Source organism: Pituophis catenifer, unplaced genomic scaffold, assembly GCF_029215685.1.
Source record: "Pituophis catenifer annectens isolate HBS135680 unplaced genomic scaffold, rPitCat1.0.hap2 SCAF_1, whole genome shotgun sequence".
NCBI classification, from domain to species: domain Eukaryota; kingdom Metazoa; phylum Chordata; class Lepidosauria; order Squamata; family Colubridae; genus Pituophis; species Pituophis catenifer.
Genome location: NW_027256881.1, coordinates 174,860,184 through 174,873,874, shown reverse-complemented (window position 1 = coordinate 174,873,874; position 13,691 = coordinate 174,860,184). Strand labels below are relative to the sequence as shown.

General features: G+C 36.3%; 1 protein-coding gene across 1 annotated transcript in view; it reads right to left on the bottom strand.

Moving 5' to 3' along the window:
- Nucleotides 1-7,353: 7,353 nt before the first annotated feature.
- The window catches only part of ERBB4 (erb-b2 receptor tyrosine kinase 4), a 584,656-nt gene continuing 578,318 nt past the window's right edge, over nucleotides 7,354-13,691 (bottom strand). Inside the window, 2 exon segments of the mRNA XM_070933199.1 lie at nucleotides 7,354-7,801; nucleotides 10,455-10,752. Of these exon segments, the coding sequence (XP_070789300.1) occupies nucleotides 7,356-7,801; nucleotides 10,455-10,752 (744 nt within the window). The 3' untranslated portion in view covers nucleotides 7,354-7,355.

Below are 13,691 nucleotides of genomic sequence, written 5' to 3'. Positions count from 1 at the left end.
CCCCGTCATCCGTAAAGAGCCACCTTTACAGCTGAAAGGCGGCTCGAAAAACTCCGTTTCCTTAAGGAAATGTGAGATAGAGCTGGCGAGGGCAGGTAGAGCTCTCTGCGAAGTCCCCAGAGTTCTTTTTTTACTCTTGGGGAGGAAGCAGGATGAGGCTCCCTATTCAACTCGCCGCTGCTCCGGGCTTTGGGAGAACTCTGCGCTTTGCAGAGCCAGGCGATGGGACCAACCCAACTAACGAAAACTAACAGATTGTCTGAACAAGCAGGATGAAATCCGGATCTGGGATTGCAAGTAAATTGCAAGTATTTCTAACAACCCTAAGACTGATTTTAAAAGTGAAGAAAGAGTGAAAGGGGGAAAAAAAAGTTTAAAATGGCGACTGGCTGAGGCTTGAGAAGAAAGCTGAAAGTGAAAGTCCTTCCGTTTGAATAGTTTAATACGTTACAAAGTATCTGAAACAATAGCACTGGCTAGAAGTGAAGAGAAAAATTCTTATTTCATGCTTCTTCCTTCTTAGAGACTTGATATTGATATTGTCTGGAGAGAAGTCTTTTTCTTTAAAAGGAAAAAAAAATCTGTCTGTGTGGCAGGATGGCGTTAAAACTGACAAAGCCAGACAATCAAGCTGTGGGGGGGGGGCTCCCTCATTTACAAATCACATAAACAAGTTTTGAGCTTGCAGATGCAGAAGAATGGCTTTAAAGACCTAAAGGAATTTGTTTTGTAGGAGATGGCAAGACATGATGAGATTGTGAACCAGAACCTTGAAAAATTTAGACAGGAAATTAAAGAGTTGGTACAACAAAAGTATGATAACCTGAAATGATATATTGTAACAGCTTTGAAAAGTTTTTCAGAAATAATTATAAAGATGGATAAAGATATCAACTTAGAAATAGAGTCTAAAATGAAGGAAGCTGATTATAAGATTCATAATTTGGATAATAAAATACAAAGAATTGAAAATGACTTGACAATGATTCAAGAAAATAGTTCAGAAGTAGAGTCTAAAATAAAGGAAGCTGATCACAAGACTTACAATGCAGATAATATAAAACAAAGGATTGAAAATGAAGTCACAATGATGCAATTTAGATCCATGGAATTTGCGGTCAGAATCAGGGGAATACAGGAAAATAACAGAGAAGACTTGAGAAAGATGTCTGCTGAAGTTCTGGTTGTGATTTTAAAGGTTAGTCCTGAAGAGGTATCCTGTAAGATTGATAAGGCCTACAGAGCAAATTCTTGGGTGGCAAAGCAAAGGCAGTTGCCTAGAGATGTGGTGATTTACTTTACTGATAAAGGAATAAGAAATGATATTGTGCAAAAGTCTTTTAACTCCACTCTAGAAATGAATGGAAGGAAGATTTGGATATATAAAGAGTTGCCGTCCAAGATGTTAAAAGATAGAAAGGACTTTGGATTTTTGGTGACTGAGCTAAAGAAACAAAACATCCCATTTAGGTGGGATGCTCCAGTTGGTATAATATTGAGATATCAAGGAGAAAGATATCAACTAAATACTGTTGAAAAAGCAGAAGAATTTTACTACAAGGTTTTTAAAATGGACCTAACATCTCCACGTATGTCATCAGTGTTAGGAACACAGGAGGGGGATAAAGAAAAGCAAAATGAACAAGAGATTGAAACTCAGGCTAAGCAGATGGAGATGGAGGTAATGGAAAAACAACAAGTTATAGAGGCCTTTTTGGATGAGCCGCTTCTGGATTCTCCTCCAGAGGCTATAGCTGGATCACCTATAAATATAAGAGAGGCGGCTTTGGATTTCGATTTGATGTCTTATCAAGTTACAGACCAGCATGTAATTCAATCAGCTGATATACAAGTCCAAGAAAGGCAACCAGGATGGAGATCTAAATCACAACACGTTAAGAAAAGAAGAAGCAGGTTCTACAAAACTAAAAAATTTTAAACTAAACCAAAAAAAAACAACTTTTTTTCTTTTTCTTTAGCCAACAGACTAATGCCAGTTACTTAAGAGAAGATTAAATATAATAAGCAGGATTTATAGAAGGCTGATACATGAAAATATAACTGAGGCAAATTACAGACTTATACTATTTTGAGAAGAATAACAGATCTCTGCAGTGCTGGTGTTTTTGGGATGTGGAAGATAGCCTTTGATTGAGCAGATTGGAACTTTCTATTTTGGACTCTCTGAAAAATGGATTACGTATATGTTGAGCTATAAGGCAAGAGAACTATGGAATTGGGGCATGCAGATGATCTGGCTGTTACCCTAATGTGGTGGTTGGAATTAATAATCTAGACAAAAGACATTACAGAAGATACTATATGGAATATAAATATAAAGTCAGTTTTTTATATACAGAAACATTTATTATTGATGGGGGCAGATGGTAATTGAAGATACTGAATATACTGTTGGAAGCAGAACTTGATGTTACCCTAACACGGGCAATGGAATTAATCTAGTTGAAAGACATTACAGAAGATACTATATGGATTACAAACTTAAAGTCATTTGAGGATTTTATTTATATATGGAAATATCTTTTAGTGGTGTGGGCAGAAGAACAAAGATATTAAAAATATTATGTATGGTAGACCTGTAGGAAAGTGGGTGGAGATAGGTTAGGTTACTGATTGTTTAGTTTAGGAAAAGGGATGTTATGTTCAGATATTAATATACGTAAAAGATTTGAATTAAGAGATATGTATGGGGGTGGAGGAAATGGGCAGATTATGAGTTGAATAAATGCCAAATTAGGATTTATTATATAATTTTACAGCTGAATGTTGCTCTGAAATGTATAGTATAGGGGGGATATAATAATAATGTTAGAAAGAAATGGTTAGCATATGGGGGGGGGTGTAAAACGATGGTAAAGTATTATATAATCTGATATCAATTTGGATTTTATTTTGGAGAAGCCATGGGGGGAGGGGAGGGGGAGGGGGGGGTTAGGGAGGAGGGGGGGAAAAGGGGGAAAATCTGTATTTGAAAAACTTTTTCAATAATAAAAAAAAAGAAACAGGGGTTCCTTCCATTGAGAAAACAGGATTCTCAAACAGCAATTAAAAGTTGCTGTTTTCAAAAACTTCAATTAAATTTCAGGTGCCTGAGCATGACAATACTGTCTCAAGTCTCTAACAATCTGACAGTATGAAATCAAACAAATTGTACACCAATCTTGAACCAGCAGGAAGTTGTGATATGGTGGATTTCCTTATTACTATTGTGCACTAATTACATGCCTCTTATGACAAATGAGAATTATGTAAATTACACAAATAGATTTCACTGAGATATTTGTGGATATTAACCCTGGCCAGTAGTACATTTAGTTCATTTTTCAACTTTTTTTTTTTGTACTGTCATTTAGAATATTAATTTTTATAGCTTGGACAATACTTTAAAGATCAATGATAATCACAGTTTCACAGCTACAGCTACTGGGAGATTTTGAATTAACTATTGGTTGGAAAAACTAAAATTTTATGCTATCTTTCTGATTCAAATACTTTCATTCTAAAATCCTAAGGAAGAAAAATAGTAATCCTGAATTTTAACATCTATTACTATACAGTCCAATATTTTACATGAGAAAATAAAACGAATATAATGAAGTTAGGATTCAATCTGCCTAGGCTTTATGATGAAGTATAGAGAGAAACATGCCTTAACATTGGCCCAATGATGTCCTAATTTCTGCATGGAGAAATTTGCAATATAATTAGTTTGATTTATTTACTTAATTACTGAGTTTTTAAAATACCACCTCATAACTATTAAGTGTGGGATTGTTTAAAAGAAACTGTGTATATAACGAGCTGCATTTGCATGAAATGTAGCAGGAAAGGATTACCTTCCTTTCAAATCCATTCATAAAAAAAGCTATCCATTCATAAAAACATGTTTAAATAAGCAGTCCTGTATTGCAATGGAAGACAAGTTTGTTCTAGGGTCTGGCTCTGCAACTCCATTACTATAATATCTACAATTAAAACCAGATCTTGTGATTTTCACTGGAGCCAGCAGTGGAATAAGGAGTCTGACTTGCCAGGCTCTCTTCTAGAATCAAGGGAGATGCAATTTACACAGGAAACTCTTAAGGACTTATAGGCGGGACACAGAAATGTGCCAGTTAATGGCTATTTCTTTGGAAAATTAGAAGTGTTGAAGTTTCATGGCTCCTTCTGGCAAGTTCTGTCCATAGGTAGGGAGCAATAACTATTGAGAAGAATGGAAGCTACTGCTAATTGCAGGATTTAACAAGCTATCAACCTGGAAGAATCAATGATTTAGGCATTTGGACTGTAACATACATAGATCACACACTAGGTCCCATACGGTGCCCTTTAGCCAATAAATATTGGTTACAAGGCTATGGCTGATTATAAATGTAAATCAGGAAACTAGAAGACACATGCTTTTTAAATGAAGATAGCTACAGAAGATAAAGCAATGATTTTCAAATATTCCTGATTTTTAAGACCATTCTTTTCTCTTTTAAAATAAAAGTATATCCAACTACATTTCCTTTTTGCAACAAAAGCAAAGTCACTGAGCTGGATTATATTAACTATTAAACTTTTAAGGAAGAATTAGAAGGCTGCAGTGTTAATTTTTTTAAAATCAAGGTTTGAAGCAAGGCATGGATGTCTGCAAGGATGGGACATGTGGCAGAATATATGTTGTGATATTCTGATGCAAACCACCCCAGTGTTGTGTACAACACTGCAATGCATGTAGGAAAAAAAATGAAATTTACATCATGTTATCATAATGCTTGTTTTGCCATTTTGGCATCATCATAGTTAGCAATGGAGACCTGTAGAGTTAGGATTTTGTTAGCCTACCTGAAAATTTGGCCCTCATCAAAATTTCATTTCATATTAAATAGGAAGAAAGAAAAAAGGAAACTATTGTGCACATTTAAGCAGAGATATTGTTTACTGTTTTATACTTTTTCTATGGATACCTGCAGAATATGTGGAATTTTGGGGTTAAGGGTATCCAACAAACTGCACCTTGAAGAAAAATAAATTGCTTATCTGAAGAAAAATATCCATATAAAGTCAGAAAGCTTGTTTTAAAACGATAAGTTCAAATACTTATCTAAATGTCATTAACCTCTGAGCTTTCTAATTTGAGAATACCAGCAAGCAATATTCTAGATTGATCATGGGCAGAGCAATTAATTTTGTATTATCTGCTTTCCAAATGGATTTGGTGTTGCAAGATTTGATGGCTTGGTTCTTTTTTATCTAACCTACTTGTTTGGGTCCTTTGTGGTCCCAGCTGTAGGCATCCTAACAATTGGCTCTGTAAGATCTGTCCAGGTTACTTGCTGTGTGTGTCATGCTTTGGCTCCTGCCTTAATCTCCAGTAAAATCATTCTGTCACTGATAACCTCATGAGATATGTTTTGTTCTTTGCTGAATCCCAAAAGAACATGCCTTTCATACAGCATACCAAATGAATGAATAAGGACCTGCTATTTAAGAGTATCAGCTTTTATATCCATCAGCTGTTAAGTAAGTAAGTCCAAAGCCTACCTCTTTCAAGAGTTTCTTAATATGTTTCTTTATATTTCTGAAGACAATCCTCATCTTGTTGCACTCCTTAAATTTTGTCCATCAGAGTTAAGTACAAATCTTATTTCTACACTGATTCTCTGTTCTTCTATCTTTATTCTCTGTTTTGAAATTAATAAACAGCAGACTGTATACACTAAGGTAACTGATTCCTCCTAAAAGTGCATTCCAAATATATTAAGTTTTGAGAATTGAAGTGATTCTTTTTTCTATTCTTGTGCCTTTCAATGCTACAATTTCAAGGAACCAATTATTTTTCTTTAAATCAACATGTAAAAGCCAAAAGTAAAAAATAAATAAGCAAATGCTGGGAGATTACTTACAGATTTGATTGAGAATATAACAGCCACAAACACCCTTAATTTGTTTAAGGTCTTGTTTAGTATTTCTTCTTTGTGCTAGAACAAAACTTCTCAATAACAGTCTCACAATAGTCTTTACTGGGAAGCTCAAATCAGTCCTTCCCCCTTTTACCTTCAGAGTTCCCTTCATATGTGTTCCTTTTCTTGTAAGAGCCAATATCCAAAGTTGGTACTTCAATATTATTCCTGTGAGTAGTTGTAGTTGCACTGATGAATGAAGTTCCAAAGGCTTGACTTTCACTTTGTTTTGGCAATTCCAGAGTCACCTTTCATATATAGATATAGTATATATATTTATATTATTATTCATTTTACATTTTAAATTATTTTATTTTGCTGGTCACTTCCATATTGCTTCATTCAGATTCCAGAATAACGTTCAGAGTAAGGAGAAAATATAAAGAGAATGAAAAAGAAAAGTTTAAGTGCAAACTAATTTTCCAGTGATTTCCAGAGTGTGTTTTACCTGTCCTTATTTTTTTCTTTTTCTATTTTCCCTCCTGACCCTGCCTTAAAAACGTTAAAGTGTTTAAAAATCCAGTGTTATTCTTCCTTCTAGTGCTATATAATGCTCTCAGCTTTAGCTGATAAAGAAATGGAGGGGAGAATTATTACATGTGGCATTCAATGTATATAAAACATGAACAGGAGGCTCTCTTTATATAAATATTCAATATTCATTGGCACTGTGCCCTCAAAAAGCCCAAGTTAGTTTGCATGTGTATGAGTGTGTGTCCTGATACAATTTTCGACTTGTAGCCACCTGTAATTTCATGCACCAGAACAGGAATGAATGAGGTCTCTGCCTTGGAAAAGAATTCACAACTGCAAAAGTAGAGAGAGCAACTGGCCATAAGCAAGCTGGATTAGACATTTTGATTAGCGGGCAGAATAAAAAAAAGGTTAAAGAAATTGGCCTTTCAATCTCAGTCATTAGTTAATTACCTATGGTATAAAAATTGTCTTTTTCTACCCCCTTCCCACCTTTTGAAACTGCCTTGCCTTCTGCGGGAATGCTTCAGTGGCTCTGGCACTTCCTGCTGATAGAAACTGACCAGGGTGACTTTCTTGGCAGCCCCTGAGCTGGATCCCTATAAGAACACCAGCCTGACAGCAGGCAACCACTTCAGGGGCAGTTCCTAGCATGCGTGGCTGGTCTGATCTTTTCTTCCTCTAAAAGAAGTGCTTGGAAAGGAAGAAAAGCCAGACTTTTTTTTTTCTTTTGCTTCTTCCTAAATTTCTGGAATCATTGATTTAAATGATTCTCTCTCCCTTCTCTTTGCAGACATCAAATGGAGGGAAGATTTGGCAAGAGAAAGTAAGAAAAGGGGGAAGGAAGAAAAAAGGGGGAGGAGAAAGGAGAGGAAGAGAGTGCTGGTATGGTTTCCCCATTTCTCCCTGGGATTACACTACGGTGTTTCGGTGTCTGTAAGGTGGAGGAGGCAGCATCATGCCAGGCTTCAGAGAGAACTCTGAGAGGTATTCGGGATTCTCAGCCACAGTGGGTCGGATCCTTCCATTTTGTTTGTAAAAATATTTTGTGCTGTATTCCTGCAGGTAGTCCGGATGCTGTAGGGTACTTCGTGGAGGCAGGCTGTGATTCCAATAACCTGGGTTATCAAATGCCTTTTTGGGCTTTTCTGGCAATGGAAGCCCATTTTTCTTCAGGTACTCTGCATTTTCAAAGGTGCTTGTAAAGGTGTTGAGGTACAGGGGCTCATTCACATATTCATCCTCGACTTTGGACTTCCCAGTTTGGCTGTTGTGATAATCTGGGTTGTCCAGAGCTTGAAGATCACCATTCTTCCACCGAGAAACAAATGGATTCTCCTCCACTGGATTCAGGTGATCTTGGAAAAAGGAAAGAGATGTTAATTGAAATGAAAATAATTTCTACTGCAATGTGTACATTAAGGAAACATAACATTATAAATTTGGGGAAATAGTTTGTCAAAATATATACATATACACTAGGAAAAATGCATACAAAAATGCATAACTGAGTGAAAAGACAGACAAAACTCCATACATTTGAAACACAAATTTGGAAGCACTTGTGGAAATGATTAAAAGAAATTTACGGTAGGAACTGAGGCTAAGGGTAATGGACAAAACTATCCCATCCCTGTCAGCCTGTTCATACTTTAAGTTCCATAATGGAAACATTTCTCTGAGTCTTTTTTCCTTTTGGGGAAAAACACTTCTCTGATCAAACATTGCCAGCTATGGAATAGTCTACTCCTAACACCTAATGTTTTTGGTACATGTTTTATCGAATACTGTGTTTTTTTTCCTGCAGTGTTGCATTATTGTTATGCTTTTATGTTTTTATGTTTATACCTAGAGTGCTACATCTTCATAACCATAAGGTGCCGTCTTGCTAACATGATTTTCAACTGAGATAAACTCAGTCACATTTCATGTAAGTGAAAACAAGCTGCTCACTAGGAATAGGTGAATACAGAATCAAAGAACTGGGTTGCTACTTCCTGGTCTGCAGAACATAAATATTGTGTGTGTGTATGTGTATGTGTGTGTGTGTGTGTGTGTGTGTAAACAAGATTGGGCAACAAACAAGATTGGGCAACTTCTTAATTTTGTTTGCATTATCATGGAATATTTCTGATGGGAAAAAAATGCTAAGAAGTATTTTAATTATTACATCCTTATTCTGTGATAATGTTTTTTAAAATAATTTTCACCCAACCTTACCCATAAGGTAACTTGAAACTGGCATCTGATGGATGCTAGATTGTAAAATGGCACTTTCATTTTCAAGTGAGCTGAGCTCAGTCCAGGGGTGGTATTCATTTACCTTCACTACCGGTTCGCAAATGTGAGCATGCGCGTGCACACACTCACTACGGTCTTGCATGCCTCCTCAATGCATGTGCAGAGCCTTCTGCGCATGCACAGAGAGTCAAAAACGGGATGTGATGATGTCCGGGCGGGTGGGCGGAGCCTCACGCCGCTGGCAGTACCAGACTGCGTGACCGGATAGAGCTGGCTGAATTTCACCACTGGCTCAGTCTACTGACAGTTTTTCACACATGCCTCTACTATATTAGAATCAGTGATGCAAAAAACGTTTCTTTACATTGCCTCATTAACTCTTAAGGGAACAAAAAACTTACATCCAAAATCTTACCTATCTTACTGTGACAAAAGGGGTTTGAAAGATGTACAAGAGTGAGAGAAAATAATAACTAATGCTTAATTGGTTGTATCTTGGATATCAAAGTTGTCACAGAAAATATCAAAATACCAAAAAATATCTTGCTTTTTAAAAGTTTCCTTGCATTTCAACATTTAACAAACATATAGACTAAACCAAACACACAAACAGAAGCTATGCAAGGAAGCCAAGTAATTCTTGTGGAATTAAAAAAAGGGGGGGATTGGGGAGCAGAGAGAATGCCATAGTATTGTAGCTCTGGTTACTTGACCTGATTTTTCAGGAAGCAGTGCATTTCATAAAAGCCCATGGGCTGCTGAATGAGTGATATAGATTTTAATTACTTACAGTGCCAAATGTTGAAGCTTGACCAAACAGGATCACCTCTTCCTAGGAAGAGGCAATGAATATAACAGGGAAATGCTATCTATTTTCTTTTCCATATTATATGGTTGAGTACATTAAAGGCAGCAGGAAACTAATGATGCATTTCCTCTTAGCCCAGTGACCATGCTGTTCAGTTGGACATTGGGAAAAGCAAAAAACAAACAAAACAACAACAACAACAAAAAAACCCTTTACTTGAAAGTAACCTCTACTCTGCAGCTAAGCTTGCAATGTAATTGACAAGTCAAGCTCAATGCTACAAACAAAATGCCAAGAGTGTGAGGTCCTATAAACTCTTCCATCGTAAAGCCAATGTAGAAAAACAAGACTCTGCTTCTAGGAGACGTGCCTTTCATTTTACAGGTTGAATTGGTTTGACTGAAACAAAGAATAATTCAGACAACCCAGTACTAAACAGGAACCATGCAAATGTTAGGTCGCAAAGACAGTGATCTTTCCCCACTTCCTAAGTCTTCCCACATGCACCAAGGGGAATCGGAATATAGCCATCCTGTGATAGCAGGTGAGCATGCTCTGGGGATAAGTAGCCCCACAATGAACCTGGCCTGATGCCTTGTAAGGCTTTAAAGGTTTAGGGTTCCTTCACTGTATGGTTTCTTGCCTGTATATATGTATAAATGGCTTATGAAGGCATAAGTGTGGCCCAAACTTCAACCTGGGTACCTATGGCTCTTTGGATGGAAAAGATGATACTCCCCTACCTTGCAATGGTCTTTCATCCAAATAAATCTTATGCAATGGTACTACTTACCAGTTCAACTTGGAGGAAGGCATGGGAGAGATATGAGCACCAGCTGATGTCAGCCATTCTTGCTAGGGTTCATTTTATCTGTATAGAGCTCCAACCAGAATATTCTCTGAGCATTGATTATACTGGGCAGTGTGGGGTGGGGATTATTATCACTATGTGAGAGATATACCTGTTTTGCACTTTTCTGGCATTGGAGTCATATACCCTTCTTCATCCAGCTCAGTTCTTGGCCCTCGCTCTGGGATAAAAACTGTTGGGTCAGCGCTATACCTCTGAGTGATACTGTCATCTTGTGAAAGACTTGCCACTTGTTTCCGTAAAGTACCATTGCAGCAAGTGTCATCACAGATCTCAGCAGCTCCTTGCCTGATGGGAACTTCTGGAGCTATGCCTGGTATGGCAGTTCTGTATGGCAAAGGAACTCCTTGTTCTGTAGACAAGCTTCCATCTCTGTAGATAAACTGATTCTATAAGAAACACAAAACACCATGTGAAAACCCCCCCACAGAATTAACATTAGAGCTTAGTTTCATGCATATAAGATGTTCAATTATTTGCTCAATAGGCACCTTTGTTATGCAGAAGTTTTAGTTGTAACTGTTTCAGTCAACATTACACATATTTTTTTAGTTTGTTGTTTGACTCTGCAAGCATTGGCTAAAGGAACTGAGTGAATTCCACATGCATAGATTTTCATTATTGCTGGATTCAACTTAAATTCCATTGGTTTAAAGTAATTCAAGATCCTTGGTTTATGCTTTTGAAATATTACCCTTCAAGAACGAAAACTTAGTGCATTTTTCTTAGATTTTAGATTATGATACAAATAATCTGCTACCTCAAATAAGAGCCCAACCCTAATCCATCAATCTATGACTGCCAAATCTAAATTCAATCAGGATCAGATTCTATTTAATGTTTTTCCAAAATCTGATGGTCTCTATATGTTATTTCCGTGTTGTTGTTGTTTTTTAAAAAAATCCCTAGTATTATAACACATTACCTTCTATGTTCAACTACACTCTTCTAGGGTTAGTAAGTTACCTCCCATCTCACAAAACCTGGCCTGAGAAATTGTGCTACATTTATTCCTGCCAATTCATTTTGCATTTCCTAGAATTTCTCAGGTGCTTTTGCCAAGATAAACCTCAACATTTATACATAATACAAAATGTCATAGAAAGGACACCAAATGTCCTAAGTGTGGAAATTAGCTGACCTGCAGAAAGATTCCTTCAGTGACCTGCGCAACTAAGCCCACCTTAGTAGTCCTCTGTAGGAGAGAGTAGAGAGGAAAGTACTGCTGGCAGAAGGCATTCACAAGCAGGGTACAATATATACCCAGATGCTTATGACTTCTGTCTTTATCCTGAATTACTGTAACAATACTTGTATAGGGTGTATAGAGTTTGTACAATTTTGTATTTTGAAGTTCATCTAGCACTTTATATCTCCCTTACTAGGCAATTATTTTACTACACAATAGAAACATGCTATAAATGTTAGTCACTGAGAATCATTTTCCTTCCCATTAAATGATTGGAAGTTTCACATGTGAAAGCATGTTTATATGAGCATCCAAATTTTGCTTTAAATAAAACTCTGAAACAAAAACATTCTATCCTTCCCCCCGTTTTTGAATTAGATCATTAGTTTTAACAACAATAATATAATTCCCAAACAGTAGGCTGACTGAATTATGTATTACTACTTAACTATGTATAACTGGACTAGTCTAGAAGAGCGTGCAAGAATGGCACAGAGACAGAAGCAGTGCTGACTCTCGGCCATCAGTCTCTTGGAAGGAGAAAGCCCTTAAACAGAACATCATCACAACTACTACTACTACTACTACTACTACTACTACTACTACTACTATTGATTTTATCAATAGTAATAGGAGCCCTTGGAGCAATACCCAAAGGGTTGCCTAGATAAATCAAACTTTTGAACTTATCAGGCCTGAGTATCCTGACTTTGCAAAAAACCACCATATTTGGAACTGCCTGTACATTCAGACATTATCTTGACAGCTCTTAGGTCCTTGGTTAGGACTTGAACTGTTAGGTTTTTACCAGTCCCAGACTGTGAATCAAATTGAAGATTAAATTTTCAATAACGATAACGATAACAACAACAACAATAATAATAATAGGAATGAAATTATGTATGCCGGTTCTTGAGCTGAAATGTAATTCTCCTTATTTCAGGAGCAGTTCTAAAGGGTGAGAGGATGTTGAAATCTTTGAAAACCATCCAATCTCTCCCACTCCTCTCTGAGAAAGATGATCTATATATTACATGATGTTGGAGCTCTGATGTCAGCAGGCAAACATTGGAAGAAATTTAGACAATCACCTGGGAGAGCAGACCGCTTCCTTTCTTCTTGAAGAGGAGATCTGAACTATCCAATGGATTCCAAAATATCTTCCTTATCACCATAAGATTATTGTTTAGAGAACAGCATTTAACATAATCATTTAAAACAAATATAATTGATCAAGTATTTCTTTATATTGTTCCAGGAATGAAATTTATCGACTTGGTTGTTATTTTTCATAAAATAAGAGGAAAGGAGAATGTTCTGGCATTGTGTGAATTTCCTGAGAAATTAATGATCAGTTCTTGTGGAACTCACTAGAACCTTTTAATGTTGATCTTTTAAAGAAATTACCATAGCTTTAATTAATGTCCATTCAGTAACTTTATACTGCATTTTCTGTGGATCAGTGTGGGCATTGTTCTTTGAATCCATACAAACATATTAAAATTATTATTTCCTTTCACATTTAATTTTTATGTTTGCCTTCAAGCTATATGAACTCTTCTGAATTAAATGTGGCAATTTTTGGTTGTTATTTATTAGATTTTTGTTTTGTTAGGTTTATCAGATATCACAAAAGCTAATTGTCCCTCCAGCCGTTTTATCTGATTCTTTTTTTTCAGAGAAGATTTAAACTTATGAAGGTTTTTAATACACAAAGTTTTTTCAGTATCATTAAACCAACCTAAACTAGAACAGGTACACTCATCCTAGCTTCAAAAAATATTATGGACCAAAGATAACATTTTGAATCTCCCAAATACTTCTAGAATTAAGGATAATCTTACAATGTTTAGCACTCCCTTAATTTTATTATATTATTATAAGTTGTAACCGAACAATGTCCAGAGAACCCTGTTCAACAAAACAAAGCAAAATTTATTGTAAGGCAAATATTAATCTCTAGTAACATCTGATTCTATCCTAGAATTTTCTGTTAAGAGTTAATGAAATTTGTGTTATTCAGCTGCACTCAGCAACAAAACATGATCAACTCTCACCTACCCTTGGAGAACGAGAAAGTACATGGGATAGTGGAATTCATGAAGAGAGAAGGAGGATACATTTAAAAGGACAAACAAA